The sequence below is a fragment of the Ranitomeya variabilis genome, chromosome 1, assembly GCF_051348905.1.
Source record: "Ranitomeya variabilis isolate aRanVar5 chromosome 1, aRanVar5.hap1, whole genome shotgun sequence".
In the NCBI taxonomy this organism is placed as follows: domain Eukaryota; kingdom Metazoa; phylum Chordata; class Amphibia; order Anura; family Dendrobatidae; genus Ranitomeya; species Ranitomeya variabilis.
In genome coordinates, this window is record NC_135232.1 from 341,761,672 (window position 1) to 341,785,090 (window position 23,419).

Here is a 23,419-nt window from a genome sequence, read left to right on the forward strand (position 1 = left end):
CCAGTGCCAGAGGCTTCAAAACAACCCCAAAACATATTTGAACCCCCACCACATTTGACTGTACATACTGTGTTCTTTTCTTTGTAGGCCTCATTAAGTTTTCAGTAAACAGTAGGATGATGTGCTTTAACAAAAAGCTCTATCTTGGTCCTCATGGGTCTCCTGCCATAGCGTTTCATTTCATTCAAATGTCAACAGATAGTTTGCGCTGACACTGTTGCACTCTGCCGCCGCAGGAAAAGCTTGAATTTCTTTGGAACGTGATTGGAGCTGCTAATCCTTCATCCAGACTACTTTGCATTGCAATCTGTCATCAATTTTCCTTTACCGTCCATGACCAGGGAGATTAGCTACAATGCTATGAGTTGTAAACTTCTTGCTCATGTTGCGCACCATTCACAAAGGAACATCGAGATCTCTGGAGATGGATTTTTAACCTTGAGATTGTTGATATTTTCAACAATTTTGATACTCAAGTCCTCACACAGTTCTCTTCTCCTCTTTTTGTTCTCCATGCTTTTTATGGCGCACACAGACAAATGCAAAGATTGAGTCAAGTTCTCCCCTTTTTTTCTGTTTTCAGGTGTGATTTTCATGTTGCCACACCTGTCACTTGCCATAGTTAAGTTTCAATGAGCATCACAGGTTTGAAATAATGTTGTACAATTTTGGAAAGGTGCCAACAATTTTGTCCAGACCATTTTTATTTCTTTTATTTTGTGTTTTTCTAATTTGCACAAAGGAAATAAGCATGTGTATAACAAAACATGTGTAATTGCAATAGTTTTCTTCGAGAAATGCTTAATTTCCTGGAACAATTTCAATGGTCACCAATTGGCAGCTGTTTGCGTTGTGTTTAAAATTATAAAATATGGTATGCTTACCAGCTCTTATACCCACGTCTCTAGTGCTAGTCACTTGACTGATTTTGGATAGATCAGGAAATGACATAATTAGATGTGTCTTAGATGACTGTCCATTCAAATTATTGGCCTCTGCAATCACGTAACAGAAGAAATGTAGAAATGTATGTCCTCACTTTGTCCAATTATAGACCAGCAGGGTCGACTGCGCTAGAGCCACACTGGCGAATATAGCTCCTTTTATACCCACCCTTGTAATTTTTAAATTTTGGGGGAGGAAGACTGACAACCGCTAGTGTGGATAAAACATTTTAAAGGAAATTATAACCAATTTTTCTTTTATTGACCGAACAAAAATGTTTCACCAAATTTGTGTTACTACAATTTGGTGACATATGTTTTGTACCTTATTTTGCTCTGGTGAATTGGCTATTCCAGGGGGTTTAGTTTAAAGCATGCTTATTAAACTACAAACTTTAATCCTGGGATGATTTTGAATGAATCTCTTGAAAAGCTTTTACAGTTTTCTGATGCATTATTTATAGATATCTGAAGGATCTCACAATTTGTGTTATCATACATATTATGTGGGCAGTGCAGGAATATGTCCAAGAAACCAAATATTTAAAAAAAAAATGGATTAAAGAATGCTATCTTAAAATATTTTTGTTGTTTACAGGACCTTACACATTAGTAAGCCAGATATATTACTGTGTTCACACTTTTTTAAATATATGCTTTTAATTCATTTTAAAAAAATCCATTCATCTAAGGGCTCGTTCACATTTCTAGGAACAATTTTTGGTCTAGTTTCTTTACTAAAAGAATAAAATGTGGGATCATAAAAACTGGAAAAAGTCTGTACAGACTTTTAGTATTACCAGATATGTTGTAAATATTTCCACTGTAGGTTTGCCACAGATTTCAAATGCAGCATCTACTACAAAGCTGCTTCAAAATAATCAGGCTTTATCTTAAGGATTCCATACTTCTTAAAAGTTAACCTCTACACCCCAAAGCCTGCTTTCACCTTCCTGACCAGGCATAATTTTACAATTTTGACCAGTGTCACTTTATGTGGTAATAACTCAGGAATGCTTCAACAGATCCCACCGAATCTGAGACTGCTTTTTCACGAAATATCATATTTTATGATAGTAGTAAAATTTGTTCTATATTTCTTGTATTCGTGAAAATTCCAGAAATTTGGCAAAAATGTTTGCATTTTTCAAATTTCTAATTTTCATGCCCTTAAATAAAGTTATGATTAAATTACATGGAAATAACATTTCCTACATTTCTACTTTACATCAGCACAATTTCTGAAACATTTTTTTTTTTTTAAGTTCGGAAGTTATAAGTCTTCTGACTTATAACCGGGGCAGCACGGAGGCGCAGTGGTTAGCACTGCAGCCTTCCAGCGCTGGGGTCCTGGGTTCTAATCCCACCCAGGACAACATCTGCAAAGAGTTTGTATGTTCACTCCGTGTTTGCGTGTGCTTCCTCCCACATTCCAAAGACATACTGATAGGGAATCTAGATTGTGAGCCCCATCGGGGACAGTGATGATAATGTGTGCAAACTGTAAAGCGCTGCGGAATATGTTAGCGCTATATAAAAATAAAGATTATTATTATTCTGACCTGTGATTTCTCATTTTTCTAACACAATTTACAAAACCATTTTTTTTAGAGACTACATCACATTTGAAGTAATATATGACAGAAAATACCCCAAAGTGATACCATTCTAAAAACTGCACCACTCAAGGTGTTCAAAACCAGTTTATTAACCTTTCATGTGCTTGACAGGAATTAATGGAATGTAAAAGAAAAAATGAACATTTTAACTTTTTTCAAACTAAAAAATTGGGTCTAAAGTAAAATTTATTTTTGCAAGGGAAAGAAGAGAAATCGCACCATACCATTTGTTTTGCAACTTCTACTGAGTACACCGATACCCCAAATGTGAAGGAAAGCTACCATTTGGGTGCACGGTAGGGCTCAGAAAGGATGAAGTGACGTTTTGGAATGCAGATTTTGATTGAATGTTCTGTGGGTGTAGTGTTGCATTTGGTTAACCCATGATGTGCCTAAACAATGAAAACCCTCCACAAGTAACCCCATCTTGGAAACTAGACCCCTCAAGATATTTATCTAGATGTGTGGTTAGCACCTTGAACCCCCATGTGCTTCACAGAAGTTTATAAAGTTGAGCCATGAAAATCAAAAAATCTAATTTTCCTCACTAAAATGTTCTTTTAGCCCCACATTTTTTATTTTCACAAGGGGAACAGGAGGCAATCGACCCCAAAAATTATTGTGCAATTTCTCCTGAGTATACCAATACCCCATATGTGGACAAAAATACCAATACCCCATACGCGGACTTTTAAGGTACAGTGCTAACTCAGAGGTGCAGAAGCTCTATATTGGAGTTCAGATTTTGGTAGACTGGTTTGCCTCATTGGTAGAGCATCTGAAGTGCCAAAACAGTAGTACCCGCATAAGTGACCCCATTTTACAAACAACACTTCTGAATTAATTTATCTAAGGGTGCATTGATCATATTGACACCACAGGTGTGTCACAGAATTTTATACCTTTGGACAGTGAAGAAAATAATTACTGTACATTTTTACCACTAAAATTTTGTTTTAACCACAGATTATACATTTTCACACTGGGAAATTGGTAAAAATGGCACCAACTTTTGTCCCACAATTTCTGCTGAATGTGGAAATACCACATATGTAGCTGTACAGTACTGCTTAGCCACACAGCGAGACTCGGGAGAGACAGAGCGCTATTTGCCTCCTGAAACACATATTTTGCTAGAATAGTTTGCAGACTTCATATACAGAGCACCTACGGGCTAAAAGATCAGAATCCCTTCCTCAATTGACCCCATTTTTAAAATTATACCCCTTTGTGAGTTTATCTACAGGTGTAGTCATTAGTGATGAGCGAGTGTACTTGTTACTCGAGATTTCCCGAACACGCTCGGGCGTCCTCCGAGTATTTTTTAGTGCTCGGAGAATTAGTTTTCATCACCGCAGCTGAATGATTTACATCTATTAGCCAGCTTGATTACATGTGGGGATTCCCTAGCAACCAGGCAACCCCCACATGTACTCAGGCTGGCTAGCAGCTGTAAATCATGCAGCTGCGTCAACAAAAACTAAATCTACAAGCACTTACAAATACTCGGAGACCCCCAGAGCATGCTCGGGGAAATCTCCAGCAACGAGTATACTCACACATCACTAGTAGTCATGATTTTTACTACATGAGTTGTCACGGATCCCAGTCCGTGGTGTCACTAATTTGTCACATACCCACTCTCAGCACGTGTCTTGGGGTTGTGCCTGCAAGGGTTAATCTATCTCCCCTCTCTCAGTCCAGCATTCAGCCTCTGTCCTATGCTGTAATGGGAGCATAAATCACAAACCAACCCAGGCCACACATCCGCTCATTCACGCTGCCACCACTCACCGAATACACGGTCGATGAGCCCCGGAAACTTTAGTAATACTGTCTACCACTCATACGGATCATACAGTTTAAGGCTATGGATTCTTTTAGAACATTCAAGGTTCAACTTACATAGTTACATAGTTATTAAGGTTGAAGGAAGACTTTAAGTCCATCTAGTTCAACCCATAGCCTAGCATGCCCTAACATGTTGATCCAGGGGAAGGCAAAAAAACCCCATGTGGTAAGAGTAAGCTCCATCATGGGGAAAAAAATTCCTTCCCGACCCCACATACGGCAATCAGACTAGTTCCCTGGATCAACGCCTTATCAAGGAATCTAATATATATACCCTGTAATATTATACTTTTCCAGAAAGGTATCCAGTCCCCTCTTAAATTGAAGCAATGAGTCACTCATTACAACATCATACGGCAGAGAGTTCCATAGTCTCACTGCTCTTACAGTAAAGAATCCGCGTCTGTTATTATGCTTAAACCTTTTTTCCTCCAGACGTAGAGGATGCCCCCTTGTCCCTGTCACCGGTCTATGTTTAAAAAGATCAGCAGAAAGGTCTTTGTACTGTCCCCTCATATATTTATACATTAACATAAGATCACCCCTTAGTCTTCGTTTTTCCAAACTAAATAGCCCCAAGTGTAATAACCTATCTTGGTATGGCAGACCCCCCAGTCCTCTAATAACCTTGGTTGCTCTTCTCTGCACCCGCTCCAGTTCAGCTATGTCTTTCTTATACACCGGAGACCAGAACTGTGCACAGTATTCTAAGTGTGGTCGCACTAGTGACTTGTATAGAGGTAAAATTATGTTCTCCTCATGAGCATCTATGCCTCTTTTAATGCATCCCATTATTTTATTTGCCATTGTAGCAGCTGCCTGACACTGGCCACTGAATATGAGTTTGTCATCCACCCATACACCCAGGTCTTTTTCATTGACGGTTTTGCCCAGAGTTTTAGAATTAAGCACATAGTTATACATCTTATTACTTCTACCCAAGTGCATGACCTTACATTTATCCCCATTAAAGCTCATTTGCCATTTATCAGCCCAAGCTTCTAGCTTACATAAATCAGCCTGTAATATAAAATTGTCCTCCCCTGTATTGATTACCCTGCAGAGTTTAGTGTCATCTGCAAATATTGAAATTCTACTCTGAATGCCCCCTACAAGGTCATTAATAAATATGTTAAAAAGAAGAGGGCCCAATACTGACCCCTGTGGTACCCCACTACTAACCGTGACCCAGTCCGAGTGTGCTCCATTAATAACCACCCTTTGTTTCCTATCCCTGAGCCAACTCTCAACCCACTTGCACATATTTTCCCCTATCCCCATTATTCTCATTTTATGTATCAACCTTTTGTGTGGCACCGTATCAAAAGCTTTTGAAAAGTCCATATACACTACATCTACTGGGTTCCCTTGGTCCAGACCAGAAGTTACCTCTTCATAGAAGCTGATCAAATTAGTCTGACATGATCGGTCCCTAGTAAACCCGTGCTGATACTGGGTCATGAGGTTATTCCTCTTCAGATACTCCAGTATAGCATCCCTTAGAATGCCCTCCAGGATTTTACCCACAGTAGAGGTTAAGCTTACTGGCCTATAATTACCGAGTTCAGTTTTTGTCCCCTTTTTGAATATTGGCACCACATTTGCTATACGCGAGTCCTGTGGTACAGACCCTGTTATTATGGACTCTTTAAAGATTAAAAATAATGGTCTATCAATGACTATACTGAATTCCTGCAGTACTCGGGGGTGGATCCCATCCGGGCCTGGAGATTTGTCAATTTTTGTGATTTTTAGACGCCGCCGTACTTCCTGCTGGGTTAAGCAGGTAACATTAAATTGGGAATTATTATCACTAGTCATATTGGCTGCCATGGGATTTTCTTTTGTAAATACTGATGAAAAAAAGTCATTTAACATATTGGCTTTTTCCTCATCCTCATCCACCATTTCACCCAGACTATTTTTAAGGGGGCCAACACTATCATTTTTTAGTTTCTTACTATTTATGTAGTTAAAGAATATTTTGGGGTTATTTTTGCTCTCTCTAGCAATGAGTCTCTCTGTCTCAATCTTTGCTGCCTTGATTTGCTTTTTACATAATTTATTAAATTTTTTGTATTTATTTAATGCCTCCTCACTACCTACTTCCTTTAATTCTCTAAATTCTTTCTTTTTGTCCCTTATTGCGCCCCTTACAGCTCTATTTAGCCATATTGGTTTCCTCCTATTTCTAGTATGTTTATTCCCATACGGTATATACTGTGCACAGGTCCTATCCAGGATGCTAATAAATGTCTCCCATTTTCTTTGTGTACTTTTATGTCTCAGGATATCGTCCCAGTTAATTGCACCAAGATCCTCTCTCATCCGTTGGAAATTTGCCCTCCTGAAGTTTAGTGTCCTTGTCACCGCTCTACTACACATCTTATTAAAGGAGACATGAAAAATTATTTTGTGATCACTATTCCCTAAGTGACCCCCAACCCTTATATTTGATATGCGGTCTGGCCTGTTGGTTAATATTAGGTCTAGCAGTGCCCCCCTTCTTGTTGGGTCCTGAACCAGTTGTGAAAGGTAATTGTCTCTCATAGTTGTCAAAATCCGATTACCTTTACTGGAACTGCAGGTTTCTGTTCCCCAATCTATTTCAGGGTAGTTGAAGTCCCCCATAATAATGACTTCTCCATTCTCCATGAGTCGCAGCTTCATCTATTTGCTTTACAAGGATATTCTCCATTGCTTCCATTATTTTTGGAGATTTATAACAAACCCCTATCAGTAATTTATTATTTTTTCCCCCTCCCCTTATCTCCACCCACAGGGACTCTACATTTTCATTAGATTCACCTATATTATCACGCAGGATGGGTTTTAAGGTCGATTTTACAAACAGACACACCCCACCCCCTCGCTTATCTGTACAGTCATTTCTGAAAAGGCTATAGCCCTGCAAGTTAACAGCCCAGTCATGGCTCTCATCCAGCCATGTTTCAGATATCCCCACCATGTCATAATTATGTTCCAACAACATTAGTTCTAATTCGTCCATTTTGTTGGCGAGGCTTCTGGCATTAGTATACATGCACTTGATGTTCCTCTCTGTACCTCTATTCTTTCTTAAATTACTAACTGTTCTAACCCCACCCCCCATGCCTCCGCCACCCCCAACTTCCTTATTTGTGCCCAGGTCTCTATCAGCACTATCTTCCCCACCTATAAAATGAATACCCTCCCCCCCATTCCCTAGTTTAAACACTCCTCCAACCTTCTAACCATTTTCTCCCCCAGCACAGCTGCACCTTCCCCATTGAGGTGCAGCCCATCCCTAGCGTAGAGCCTGTAGCCAACTGAGAAGTCGGCCCAGTTCTGCAGGAACCCAAACCCCTCCTTCCTACACCAATTCTTGAGCCACTTATTAACCTCCCTAATCTCCCGTTGCCTCTCTGGCGTGGCACGTGGTACAGGCAGTATTTCAGAAAATACCACGTTGGAGGACTTGTTAAAGTTTTATGCCTTAATACAAAAAGGTTCAGTGCTTACAGATAAAAAGAATATAAAAAGTTGGTAAATAAGACATACAGGTATGCAAAACAGTATAAAATAAACAGGAGAAAGCTTGCATAAAATAGCTAACTTTGAAGTCTGCTTTCTGCTCCCTGAGGGTAGGATGAATATAGACTAGATCACATCAGCTTCCCAGGCTGCCCCCACATGTGAATACGATTCTATGTATACAGGCCTAATTTATAGCTTTACTCTGGAAGTCAGATTTCTAGACCATCCCCTCAGGTTAATATCGTAATTGCTTGTTTTTGATTGGACGGCGGCAGCTCCCCCCAATGAATATATTATTTGCTCTGAGATTCCCTGTGTAAAAGTTCTCACAAATAGATAGTTTCAGGTGTCAAATGTTTCCCTTTTTCTTGGTTCCCAGCACGACCTCCTGGCGAGAGTGGAGGCAGTAGTCTGCCTTCTCAAGATATGTATGCTGTGACCTTTGTGAGGCCTGCAGTTTCAGGACAGATATTTAACTACTGCTAGTTACACATATAACCCTAGACATAGTTCACAGCACACATATTAGTGATGAGCGTGTGTACTCGTTACTCGAGATTTCCAGAGCACGCTGTCCTCCGAGTATTTTTTTGTGCTCAAAGATTTAGTTTTCATCGCCGCAGCTGAATGATTTACATCTGTTAGCCAGCTTGATTACATGTGGGGATTCCCTAGCAACTAGACAACCCCCACATGTACTTATGCTGGCTAGCAGCTGTAAATCATGCAGCTGCATCAACAAAAACTAAATCTCCGAGCACTTACAAATACTCGGAGACCCCCTGAGCATGCTCGGGAAATCTCGAGCAACAAGTATAATCGCTCATCACTAGTAGTCATGATTTGTACTACATGAGTGTTTTCCAGAAACAAGCAGCAGTGGATGTTGCTGAGTGAAAATTACAAACTGCCATTCAAGTGCCCAGTACATTGTAGGCACCAGTGTGTTTTAATGCCTGGTACATTGTTGTGTCCAGCTCATGCTTCTGTAGATCACCTGTAAATTAGGTGGGCTCTCATAGCTACAGAAATGCCAAACATGTGGATGCTAAATGTGGTTTAGGCACACTGTGATGATTGGAAAGGAAGGGGGAATTTAGATTTGGGAGAGCAGAAATTGCTGAATTTATTTAGGGTGCAAGGAGCAATAGCGTTTTTACAGAGTCTTTGCACTACCAGTAATATGGAAGCCCCCTATTTCCATTGACAGATGAGGAACCTTAATTGTTTTGTTTTTTTGTGGTTTGAGTTGAAGTTTGTGTTGGGAACATTTTACATAACATTTGGAATCGCATTTATCTGGTGCTATACGCTGAGCACTTATATCTGGGTTTACATCTAAATTTCCAAGAAGAAAAAGGAAAAAAAAAAAAAAACGAAATAATGTCCAAAAATTTGCTAAATAATAATGTTTATTGAGGATATTCAGCAACATGGGGTAGAGGGGGAACAAAATACCAAAGAAAGTTGCAAAATGATGTAGTAACATATGAAAATTGTATAAAATATTTAATCAAGTGGCAAATTCATATACAGTAGCTGAATAATTATTCACATATAATAATACCACAGCCGATATAAAAATCAATAGAATAGTAAAGTATATACATTCATATATAGAGGTAGATAGATAAAGTGCTAGTGCAGAACTGCTAATGGTCAAGGCAGCCACTACATAATCAAACAGAGGTGGACATAATTGTGTGCTACAGACTTATAGTAAATCCAAAATAAGGCCGCATGATAATTACCTGTTACTAATGTGAGAGACGTCCCCTGGATGCGCCCTGCCCTGACGCGCGTTTCGGCGTCAGCCTTCGTCAAATACGCTGCAAGAAAAGTCAACCTTGCATATTTACAGCATTTTTTCACCATCCATTCAAGTCAATGGGTGGAAACCGCTGAAACAAGTGACATGCCCTATATGTAAAAAAAAAATGCAGCAAAGCACAAAATACTGATCATACAAAAATCCAATGTGTGTGCATGAGATTTCTGAAATCTCATAGGCTGTGCTGGTACTGTTAAAAGCAGCTGAAAATTAGCAGAAAAAAGCAGCAAAAACGCCTTTCAAAGATTTTTTCACGTTTTATCTTCTTCACAGGTAATCCATTTAAATACCTTTAGTGTCTATGCATATATGTTTTTCTAGATCAGTTATATGGTAAAAGTGCTTCATGTCAACTTTAATGGGAGTCTTTCAGAAAAGAATGACAGTTCAAGCCAAGTATAGGCACTTGGTGCACATCTGATGTGGCCAAACATTTAAGTCATCTCCCCACCTTCTTGTTTTCCTCATCTTTCTATACCACCCCTTTTTTGAATGGCAGTTCCGGCTTTATAAAGCCACAATAGGGCAGAAGTACAGTGGGGTAAGTAAGTATTTGATCCCTTGGTGATTTTTGTAAGTTTGCCCACTGACAAAGGCATGAGCAGTATGTTAATTTTAACATTGAGAGATAAAATATCAAAAATAAAATCCAGAAAATCACATTGTATAAATTCTATAAATGTAATTGCATTTTGCAGTGAAAAATAAGTATTTGATTCCCTACCAAACATTAAGAGTTCTGGCTCCTACAGACCAGTTAGATGCTCCTAATCAACTCCTTACCTGCATTAAAGACAGCTGTCTTACATAGTCACCTTTATAAAAGACTCCTGTCCACAGACTCAATTAATCAGTCAGACTCTAACCTTTACAACATGGATAAGTGGAACCCCCGCCAGGGTGGTGGGGTATCGGTACCGGGTCCCATAATTAAAGGGATGTGTCACGGCGGCAGCGACTCGGTCCGTGACCCTGGGCGCCCATGTTAAAGGGATACTCTTTAAATTGTTTTTTGATATAAAGAAAGTTTGTGACGCCACCTGTGGTATTTGGTCAGGGGTGACCGACGCTGCTTAAAGGGGTCTTCTGGGGTGATGTTATGGCAGCTGGATGGTATAAGTTCCCACAGGTGAAGTAGGTCCCCAGGGCTCCTGGTGAATAGATGGAGGATGGTGAGTGGTGCAGTAAAGAACGATGGACACAGTTGTGGTTTACTGAAGACTTCAGGCAGCCACAGTCCAGGGCAGCAGATCACAGGTACAGGCAGGGTCCAGCCGGCTTGGAAGCGAGTTCAGAGTCCAGCTTTACCAGGTGGAGTTAAAAGCCTTCCTCATAGCACGGTGATGTTATAGTCCCTTACTGCCTATGGCTTTTTAGCAAGGTCCTCTCAGTTCTCTCTGTCCTTTATTGAAGTGGGACACAAACCCGTATGACAGGTGACTGGAGCCTTTTTACATGATCTCTATCATGACCCAGGATCTATGTGTCACTGTGTCTCCTGGGTGGTAGGGCGGACAGGTTATGTGTAGTCTAGCTGTCCTACCGGTTTTTGCTGTACCTCCTAGAGTATGACACAACCTCGGTCTTCCGGTAACCGGTATCTGCGCTCTTTCAGGGAGGTAGCCCAGTCGCAGCTATTCTTCCCTGTTGTCACTCTCCTGTGCTTCGCTCTCCGGCACATTTACTACAAACTGTTCTTCCTTCTGTATCTCGCTATATAGGAGCTACAGCACTTCAGGCTGTACTACCCCTCACCCGTCCTTCTGCCTCAGACTGCTCCAGTCTGCTGTTTGGCACCAACTGACTAATTCTTCCCAACTGCCTAGCAACTAACTCCTCCTCCCAACCATAGAGAGCAGCTCTCCTGAAGTCATGTGCAGAACTCTCCCTTCTGGCCTGGAGTCAGAGCGGTGTTGTTTGTGCTAATTACCTGTCAAAATTAATCCTTCATCGCTTCCAAGCGTGACATCACTCTCCCCGTGAGGAAAGCAATGCCACTGTGACAACCAGGACCCTGGGGCATCACATAAGACCAAGTAGCTTTCTAAGGATGTCAGGGACAAGATCATAGACCTGCACAAAGCTGGAATGGGCTACAAAACCATAAGTAAGATGCTGGGTGAGAAGGAGACAACTGTTGGTGCAATAGTAATAAAATGGAAGAACTACAAAATGACGGTCAATCGATCTGAGGCACCATGCAAAATCTCATCTCGTGGGGTATCTTTGATCATGAGGAATGTGAGAGATCAGCCTAAAACTACATGGGGGAACTTGTTAATGATCTCAAGGCAGCTGGGACCACAGTCACCAAGAAAACCATTGGTAGCACATTACGCCATAAAGGTTTAAAATCCTGCAGTGCTTGCAAGGTCCCCCTGCTCAAGAAGGCACATGTGCAGGCCCCACTGAAGTTTGCCAATGAACACCTGGATGATTCTGTGAATAATTGGGAGAAGGTGCTGTGGTCAGATGAGACAAAAATTGAGGTCTTTGGCATTAACTTAACTCGATGTGTTTGGAGAAAGAGAAATGCTGCCTATGACCCAAAGATCACGGTCCCCACTGTCAAGTATGGAAGTGGAAACATTTAGTTTTGGAGCTGTTTCTCTGCTAAGGACACATGACTACTTCACCTCATCAGTGGGAGAATGGATGGAGCCATGTACCATAATATTCTGAGTGACAATCTCCTTCCCTCCACCAAGACATTAAAAATGAGTCATGGCTGGGTCTTCCAGCAAGACAATGACCCAAAACATACAGCCAAGGTAACAGAGGAGTGGCTCAAAAAAAAAGCACATTAAGGTTATGGAGTGGCCTAGCCAGTCTCCAGACCTTAATCACAAAGAAAACTTATGGAGGGAGTTGAAGCTCTGAGTTGCCAAGCAACAGCCTCAAAATCTTAATGATTTAGAGATGATCTGCAAAGAGGAGTTGACCAAAATTCCTCCTGACATGTGCACAAACCTCATCATCAACTACAAACAACATGTGACATCTGAGCATGCCAACAAGGTTTTTGCCACCAAGTATTAAGTCTTGTTTGCCTGAGGGATCAAATACTTACTTCTCACTGCAAAATGCAAATAAATTTATATAATTTATACAATGTGATGTTCTGGATTTTATTTTTGATATTCTATCTCTCAATTTTAAAATTAACCTACCCTTAAAATTATAGACTGTTCATGTCTTTGTCAGTAAGCAAACTTACAAAATCAGCAAAGGATCAAATACTTATTTCCCCCACTGTGAATGCAAAACAAGCAATTGGGAAGGGGCAGTTAAACATTTGGCCATGCCAAAGGTGCCCCGAGCATCTGTACTTGGTTTAAATAGTAATTTTGGGCTAACAGACTCACTTTAAGATGTATGGAATGCCTTTAACTTGGATTGAGACCATATTTTTACTATAATTTTTTATGATTATTGGTGTATACTGCACCAAAAACTGTTGCAAATCACTGTGTGCACCACAATTGTGCAAAAAAAAACAAACAAACATGTTGTACACTGCATTGATCAAAAATTGGCATGTTGGCAATATGTGGTCTCCATATTTCAAACAAATGTCACATGAAAACCCCCTTGTTTCATTTTCTGAAATTCAGGCAGTTCCTATTGCCACAAATATATTTAGTTGCAGTAAACGTAGTATCTAGTGATGAGTGAGTATACTCATTGCTCGGGTTGTCTCCGAGTATTTGTAAGTGCTCGAGATTTAGTTTTCATTGCCTCAGCTGCATGCTGCATGATTTACAGCTGATAGACAGCTTGAGTACATATATATATATATATATATATATATATATATATATATATATATATATATATATATATATATATATATATATATATATATATATATCAATATATATATATTGAAAAAGGATAAAGATATCCGAAACGTCGCCACGCCGTTCAGGCATTAAAGCCCTTTTTTTTCAATTTTTTTTGTGCTGTCTTTCTTATATATGTATATGTATATGTATGTGTACTCAGGCTGGCTAGCAGCTGTTAATCATGCAGCTGCATCAACAAAAACTAAATCTCCGAACAGTTACAAAGGAGTCCACCCGAGCGTGCTCAGGAAAACCCGAGCAATGAGTACACTCGCTCATCACTAGTGGTACTGGTAACTACTTTAACAAGCTTTTTTTTTATTTTGTGGGTCAAGTATATGAGTTTGGGAAAATTTCTTGAGTGTGAATAATTCTGCAACATTTTGTCTTTTGTAAAAATCTGAAAATACCACATAAGTAATGTTGTGCTACCAGCTGTCTTTGGCAAAATTAAAACCTACTCATTAGCCATGAATGGTGCTTGAAATTTGTCATTTCTGTCACACTGTTTGAACACAGCTGGAGTGATCTCATTTTAGAATCCAATTGAAAGAATAGATTTGTCTTAGGAAACTTGCGGCAAATAAAATTAGAACATAAACATATTAAAATAAGTCATCTTAAATACCGAGCCGTTTATGCTAGCAAGTTGTTTTAGGTATTTCAGTTTTATGTTGCTTATATTATCATTAGAAACATTAACGTATATAGCTTTAGAGGGTTTGTCTGAATCAAGCTCTGTTCAGACCGTTCTGTTCTTCTAAATATAATGGTCATATAGCTTAATATAAAACTGTCTGTCATCCAATTAAAGAGGTTGTCCACTTCTTTAACAGTGATGACCTATCCTTAGGATAGGTCATTCATGTCCCATTGGTTGATGTACGAAGCTTGGCACCCATGCCAATCAGCTGTTTTTGTTGCCAGCTGCGCTCGGCTAGGTAGTTGCTCTGCCTACTGATGGTCAGGTACTGCACATCCATCCTCTATTCAAATTAATAGGGGGTGGATGGTGCGGTACCTGGCCGCGACCACTGTCAGTAGACTGATTAGCTCTGTAACTGATCACTTCAGGATGCCACTGGCACCGAAAACAGCTGCTCAATGGGGTGCCAGGTGTCACATCAACATCGATCAGACATTGATGACCTATCATGCTTTCTGTCCATTTGACCACTGCAGTTAATGTTTGGTCCTTAAGGGCCTCATGCAGTCCACTGCTTTAATCTGTGATTGGCTACTGCTCTCGTGTAGATATTTGGCTTGTGGTTAACTGCAGGTAATAAACAGCTGGATTGAATGGCAATTAAAAGGGTGAGTAATTATTGTTTTATTAAACTTTAAAGCATTTCTTACCATTACAAAATCACTTTATAGGAGAACTCCTTTATTGTCAAAGCTTTAGAATGAACCAGGATGTCTAAAATATCATCCCACAGCTAAATATATAAAGGGCAGATCTTAAGTAGACAAGAGATAATCCTTAAACAGTCACTCCTCATTCTCAAGAATTTTAAAAGACCACACCTCATAAAAATAATAATATTAAAGAAGAAAGCGGCTCAACTGTAGTAGCTTGGTGACTTTCCATCAAGTACTCAAAACAAGTTGACTTTATAATCCTATGTCATGCTCTGCCAAAAAAAAGCATTCTGCTTAGTCCCAAAATAAAAAATGTAATTTTGCTCTAATGCGAATATGTATGCAACCTTTCTGCCCCTGTTGATAGGATACTATTGCATTTCCAATTCCCTAAAATCTTTGATAGCATGCCAGAAAGGAATAAGAGACATAATAGAAAGATTTTTCCAAGTTTATGACATTCAGATTACAGTGCTAGTCAAGCTCACATGCAGTCATCTGTCATGTTACCCTAACTAGCCAAAGCAACACCCAGCATCAAATGAGAAGTTTGCTTTATCTTTTGCCAGTATTCTTGCAATGGATGAGGAAAACAATACAATTATCTGAAGAAAAATATCTGCTTGGATGTGTAGACTAAAGGTCCTGGTAGACATTAGATAGGTGTCATGTAAATGGTCGTTCGACCAACAGCTATCTCATCCGACATTACCCTACCCAGGAGTGCTCAGTTTGACTCGTGTATTCTCTATCAGAAAATCGTTGCTAGACTCCTCAGGACATCCAATAGGTAGAATTCTTCTCTTTCCCAATATCACAAGTCAAGAGGCCACCACAGACATTAGAGAGGTGTCACGTAAGTGGTCGTTCGACCAACGTCTACCTCCCCCAACATTTCCCTTAGCAGGAGTGCTCGGTTTTACTCATGTATTCTCTATTAGAGAGCCGCTGCTACACTTCCCTGGATATCCAACAGGCAGAATCCTTCTCTTCATCAATATCACGAGTCAATAAGCCACCACAGACATTAGATAGGTGTCGGGTAAAGGGTCATTTGACCAACAGCTATCCCCTGACATTACACTACACAGAAGTGCTCAATTTAGCTTGTGTATTCTCTGTCAGAAAGCCACTGCTAGACTCCTCAGGACATCCAATAGGTAGAATCCTTCTCCTCCCCAATATCACAAGTCAAGAGGCCACCATAGACATTAGATAGGTGTGACGTAAGTGGTCCTTCGACCAACAGCTATCTCCCTCGACATTCTCCTAAGCAGGAGTGCTCGGTTTCACTCATATATTTTCTATCAGAGAGCCTCTGCTACACTCCCCTGGATATCCAACAGGCAGAATCCTTCTCTTCATCAATATCATGAGTAAAGAGGCAACCATAGACATTAGATAATGTCGCATAAATGGTCATTTGACCAACTGCTATCTCCCCCCAACATTACACTACCCATGAGTGCTCAGTTTGACTCCTGTATTCTCTATCAGAGAGCCACTACTACACTCCTCTGGATATTCAACAGTCAGAATCGTTCTCTTCATCAATATCACGAGTAGTGATGAGCGAGTATACAAATTTGCTGTGGTTTTCCTGAGCACGCTCGGGTGTATTTGTAACTGCTCGGCGAGTTAGTTTTTGTTGACTCAGCTGCATGATTTACGTCTGCTAGCCAGCCTGAGTACATGTGGGGGTTGCTTGGTTGCTAGGGAATCCCTACATGTAGTCAAGCTGTCTATCTGCTGTAAATTATGCAGCTGAAGCAACAAAACTAAATCTCCGAGCAGTCACAAATACTCGGAGACCACCCGAGCATGCTCGGGAAAACCCAAGCAACGATGCTCGGGAAAACCCAAGCAACGAGTACACTCACTCACCACTAATCACGAGTCAAATGGCCATCATAGACATTAGATAGCTGTTGGTCGAACGACCATTTACGCAACACCTATCTCCTCTGACATTCCCTAGGTGATCTGCTAAAATCGTTTTCTAATTAAGGCCTCTTTCACATTTCCGTCGGCCCAACGTACCGACGGACATTGTGCAAAATAGTGCACAACGTGGGCAGCGGATGCAGTTTTCAGACGCATCCACTGCCCATTATGAGTTCCAGGGAGGATGGGGCGGAGTTTCGGCCGCGCATGCGCAGTCGAAAATGGTGGACGCGTCACACAAAAAAAGTTACATTGAACGTTTTTTGTGACGACGGTCCGCCAATTACTGACACATCCAGTGCATGACGTATGGAATGTGTGTCCATACGTCACGATGCGTTGATAATACAAGTCTATGTGCAAAAAAACGCATCCTGCGGGCAACTTTGCAGGATGCTTTTTTGCACAGAACGACGCATTGCAACGTCTTTATAAAGACGGAAGTGTGAAAGTAGCCTTAAGTGATTGTTTGCCAAAAGAGTGAAGGCTGATGTAGGTACAAAATTACATGTTATCTTTGGTATGGGATTTCCCAAAAGCTTCCAAATGTCAAGTATCCCCATGATCCAACCCAAATAGTATACAGTCCAACATTTTTGTTTTTGCACTTTAAGTGAAAATGTGTCACTTTTTACTAAAGTTGTTGCAATATAGGCCAGTCAGAGGGCACTTGTTTGGCTATTTTCATAATGACTTATACTGAATGGTTGGCAGTAGTAATTGAACGCTGTTGTTACATACGATGCTCAGCCCCACACATGCAAATTTCCTATAAGGTTCTATAGTTTGCTAATATAAGTATATCATTTTCTAGTCAATTCTATATTAACAATCAGTAATTCATTGATGCACCAAGTATGTTTGTTATTTCTGAAAGTGTACATTTTTCCTTCTGATCCTGAGCATATTGATAAGTACTCCTTTTTTGTGTTTCCCACCAAACAGATCCTCAGAACAAGCATGTAGACATTTGGAGTGTCCTTGCCGTTATAGAAGTCTTGAGGCCCACTCTCAGATTTGCATACCTCATCGTGTTTTTGCTCCAGATGTGCTTAAAAATCAATGCAAACAGATGTTGATTCCTGTTCTTTCTCAGTGCCTTGAGGCAGCCTACTCAGTCCTAGGCACCCACCCATTTTCACGACTTGATATACTTATAGTGCCTTCTAACTTCTCCAGTCTAGGAATGGCAAGGTAAGACCATCGCCTTTTACATTTATTATGAGTGTACCGGTGTGTTCTTTACTGTTTTAAAAGCTGTCTGTTTCTCTATACTTAAAGGGAGTCTGTCAGCAGGTTTTTCCTGTTTAATCTGAGGATAACATGGGTTAGAGGCTGAGACATAGATTTCAGCGATGTGTGTGATGTGTCACTTATTAGGCTGTTTGTTGTTGTTGTTTTGATACAATAAACGTTTTATCACCATGAGGTAATCACTGCCTGTACTCCAGCTACAGTGACTGGGCCCTAGTCCGACCACGCCTCCTTATCTGATAAGCAGCTTACTGCCAATGCACAATGTACATAGAGAGCTGTGGGATAGCTTTCTGAGCTCCGCTACATGCTGCAAGATTCTGATTGTGTCACAACTGATGCACCCAGTAAACTAAGTGATACATCACTGGAATCAAGGTCTGTGCCTCTACATTATGCTGCTCTTAGATTCATTAGCAAAAACCCGGTGACAGATTCCCTTTAAATGTCATTTCACAAGAGCTCAATAGGATTGTGCCCACCAATGCATAAAGAGGTATTTCTGCTTCTCATTTTTGACCAAATAGTTTTTCATAGACTGAAAATAAGCTATATCTTGTTGTCATGCTGCATAATGACATTTATAGTAATGAAATGCTGAGAACAGTGGGTAGCCTGACATGATAATTGACAGCAATAACTTTTGTGTTTCGCTATTACTTGGGTTCCATCTAAATCTCCGACCTTACTCCTAACATAACAGCCTCCGTTCCTCAGCCCAGACTGTTTTATATTTTCAAGACTTCCCACAGAAATTCTCTCAACAGGAACATGACCTGCATTTGACTGACATTTCACAACTCCTCAGCTTTAAAATTATTTTAGTATACAGAAACAATAGAAATATATGCAAATCCCCATTATCCAACCGTTAACCTAAGCTGCTCTCAATGCATGTTTGGCCATTGGTGTTTCCTCCAGAGCTGTGTTCCATAAATTAAGATGACTCTTTGACTTTGTTATGTAGATATGTTGAATGAGGGCATGTCCTGTAGAGAGGGGTTCCTTAGTAAGACAATCCTTAACTCTATGGCTGTGTGAAGCATTGATTTTACTGGTCTGTATCAGAGAAACAGAGCTCATCCTCTATAAATATAGATTGTGAAATTAATCCTGAGATTTCTGGTTATTTAGATAAAAGAAACGTGCTGCCATATTTGGAGAAACTTGTATTTGTTATACGCAAGTCACTCCAGTTTCTACCCTTTTTAAGGACATCTTTTTGGTGCTTGTCCTTTGTAAAGATCTCCTAATCAGCAGCTGAATTATTAATAAAGTGGTGATTTTATCAGGATCTTAGCTGCAGTATTAGTCTGTGAAATATTTGGCAACGATTGCCTTGAGTCATGCTCTTTTTGACTATAAAGATGAAATTGTCCGCTATTAACTAGTTGTGGCTACACAGAGATGTGAGGACATAGAAGGGCTTCTTTCAGGCAATGCTTCATTTTGGCAGTTTAAACTTCTGTCTTCTAGTTTTGACTACGGCCATTATGTAGATTTGAAGAATAATTTTATCCTCATGCTTCAATTCATCCATCTGTAACGGAGTCTTGTAACAATGTCGCTAGTCTTGGACGGCATTGAGTTTAAGCCTTCAGCCCCTGTGTGTACAGAGAAGAGCAGTAGTAATCTTCTCAAAAACCATATACTCCGGTTACACATAATCCTTGATGTTGGCTATATAAGTATGTTCCCATGTGCTAGCAATCATTGATGTGAGCTGAAAAGTCTGTTTTACTGATTAAAGACGAAAATGGCAGCACATTGTTTATTTACTCCATGTCACATCCTGAATTTTGACCAGTAAGTCTTTTCATTCTATAAATGTCACAAGCATCTCTTGTTTATGGTGGACATTGTGGTAATTTGCTTTTGATCATCTACTTGAAACTTACGGTCCTGCAGCTGCATTTTACATCCAGTTTCCTGTCTTTTAGCCAGCACTAAAATTGCAGGTGCTTCTGTCACAATGTTCTGTAAGGCTATATTTTGTGTGAATGCTACTACTACTGCTGTGTTATTTAGAATACTTTGCACGAACTGCATAAAGTGCCATCTTTATGAATGATAGCCCGAACTAAGGCCAAACCTTAGATACACGACATTGTTTCAAAATAAAAGTTATTCATGTCCAACTACTGATACTTTGATGAATATATGGAATATTGTCCAATTTTCATCCTGAGAAAAAGTCTATTTTTCTACGTATTGTCATCCATATTTCATCTGTGTGTCATCCGGATGTCTGTTTTTTCCATCTACTGTATATGATATCCTTTTTTATACATCAGCAGTAAATAAAATTTACAAGGACAAATAGTTTCCTATGTTAATATTTGCAATGTATCCATCAAAGTTGTAATCAATATGGATGATCCACATGGGATCCATTTTTTTAAAAGCACCCATAGACTTGAATAGATGTGTCTCATCAAATACAAAAGAGACTAGTACATGCTGCGATTTTTTTTCACCCGAACTGTCATAGATTGTGAGCCCTCGCGGGCAGGGTCCTCTCTGATCCTGTACCAGTCGTGACTCGTATGGTTTAAGATTATTGTACTTGTTTTTTATTATGTACACCCCTCCTCACATGTAAAGCGCCATGGAATTAATAATAATAATAATCGTGTGCTAGCCGATTTTAATATGTGCATATTACACGCGTGTCTGAAGGAGATCTTAGATGTGTACATTCACATACCTTTATAATGTCATCGAAACTGAAGATATCTAAAATCTTGTCGTAAGTTTCTGTAGGTCACGCAGTGATGCAAGTAAACACTTTTAGGGTATGAACAAGAAAAAAGAAAAACAAAAGGTATAGCTGCTCAACATTTTGTAACAAAATAGCACTTAGTTTTGCTAAAAGATTTACAATACCTACCAATTTTTCTATTGTATACATTTATCCCCCCCAATGGAAGGATGGGAAAAAGACAATATAAAGCCAAATTGACTGTTTTCTCAGCTGTCACACTTTTCAGTAAAATTGTATTAGCCAGCTCTGTTAACACATACAGTATATTCAACCACATTGAATGCGCTATAAACCTGCACTTTACAAGTCCCATTTTCACTGTTACGAAGGGTTATTTCACTGAGATTAGGACCATATAGCTGTCAAAATACTAAGACTGTACAAATAGTTCAAGGAAAATTAGCATTCTATGTTTTTCTTTCCATGCATTTTTAGTCACTGATCTTGGTGCTTTCTTTCACACTACACACGCAATTTACGTTGAAAATAAAAGAAAAGCCATTATTGATATTGATAAAAAACTGCATGCACACATTGATGTGGAAATTCATGTATTCGAGTAGAATGATATCAAACATTAAAGTAAAAAGGCAATTTGCCAGAAATGTAAAGAGCAATGCATTTTTTTTTCTTTAGCAATGTTCCTCAACTTACAGAATAAAAAAATGGGGACATGCCTGGTCCAGGAGGTCCAGCAGGTAGCTAAACTTCAGTTAGATTGTCCCCACACATCATGATATTATTGAAGTCTTGCCTAGATTGTGCAACATTTGTGACAAAAGCCCAACAAATGTCTCCATTCCTCCCTACCTCCTACTTGTTTCAACAAAAGCAGAAAACCTGATGAAGAAAATGGCTTCCTGCTCCAAAATCCATGCCCAAGGAGAAAACAACCTCTGTGCTTCCATGTGTATTTGCATGTGTACTTACAATATACTGTATGTATATATTTGTGTCTGTAGTGGTGAAAACTTGTACATCAGTATTTAGATGTTTGTATTGTATGTAGGTACAGTGCCTTGCGAACGTATTCGGCTCCCTGGAACATTTCAACCTTTTCCCACATATCATGCTTCAAACATAAAGATACCAGATGTACATTTTTGGTGAAGAATCAACAACAAGTGGAACACATTTGAGAAGTTGAACGAAATTTATTGGTTATTTTAAATTTTTGTGGAAATTCAAAAACTGAAAAGTGAGGCGTGCAATATTATTCGGCCCCTTTAACTACTTTGTTGCGCCACCTTTTGCTACAATTACAGCTGCAAGTCGCTTGGGGTATGTCTCTATCATTTTTGTACATCGAGAGACTGAAATTCTTGCCCATTCTTCCTTGGCAAAAAGCTCGAGCTCAGTGATTTTTGATGGAGATTGTTTGTGAACAGCAGTTTTCAGCTCTTTCCACAGATTCTCGATTGGATTGAGGTCAGGACTTTGACTTGGCCATTCTAACACCTGGATACATTTATTTGTGAACCATTGCATTGTAGATTTTGCTTTATGTTTGGGATCATTGTCTTGTTGGAAGACAAATCTCCGTCCCAGTCTCAGGTCTTTTGTAGACTTTAACAGGTTTTCTTTAAATGGTCCTGTATTTTGCTCTATCCATCTTCCCTTCAATTTTAACCATCTTCCCTGTCCCTGCTGAAGAAAAGCAGGCCCAAACCATGATGCTGCCACCACCGTGTTTGACAGTAGGGAAGGTGTGTTAAGGGTGATGAGCTCTAGTTTTCAGGAGGAAAAAGAGCAAACAGGTGTACTAAAAATAGAAAAATTTTATTATAATAAGTCACCAAAATACATATTACAAATCATCACAAATAATTTTTGCAGGAAAAACGACACCAAGGGCGTCACAGTATCTCAGTATTTGGTTAATTATTGCTGAAAAAACCAATATATTTCTCAAATAAAGTGCACAGTGCACTATCAGCATTACATATATACGGCATCTACATAGACCCAAAGTAAAAGGTGCTATCAACAGCTAAATCATATTAGGGATGAGATGCTCACCTAAGATTTCTCAAATAAAGTGCACAGTGCAATATCAGTATTACATGTTATATGGCATCTTCATAAGCCCATAGTACAAGTGCTGGCAACAGCTAAATCATATTAGGGATGAGATGCTCACCTAAGATTTCTCAAATAGAATGCACAGTGCAATATCAGCATAACATGTGTACGGCATCTTCGTAAACCCATAAAAAAATGCTAGCAACAGCTATATCATGTTGGGGATGAGATGCTCACCTAAAACCAAGATGCAGAGATACCGGACCGGGTGTGGATGCCCCCCGACGCGCGTTTCGCGGGTAACGGAGCCCGCTTTTTCAAGAGGATGTAGTGTTTGCTCAGCCAGGACCTTTTATGATCCTTTGAACCGGCATGTGATGTCCGGCCGGCCAATCACAGTGAGCGTAGCGGCGCATGCGCACTGTGGATCCAAAGCTCTCAGCAAATGGAGCAGGGCGTCATCGTCA

The 23,419-nt window shown here is 39.8% G+C and overlaps 1 protein-coding gene across 1 annotated transcript in view; it reads left to right on the forward strand.

Moving 5' to 3' along the window:
• Positions 1–23,419, forward strand: part of AOPEP (aminopeptidase O (putative)) — an 837,890-nt gene that overhangs the window by 98,746 nt on the left and 715,725 nt on the right. The window contains exon 5 of the mRNA XM_077299600.1: positions 17,858–18,106. Coding sequence (XP_077155715.1) covers positions 17,858–18,106 — 249 coding nt within the window. The remainder of the gene's footprint in view (positions 1–17,857; positions 18,107–23,419) is intronic.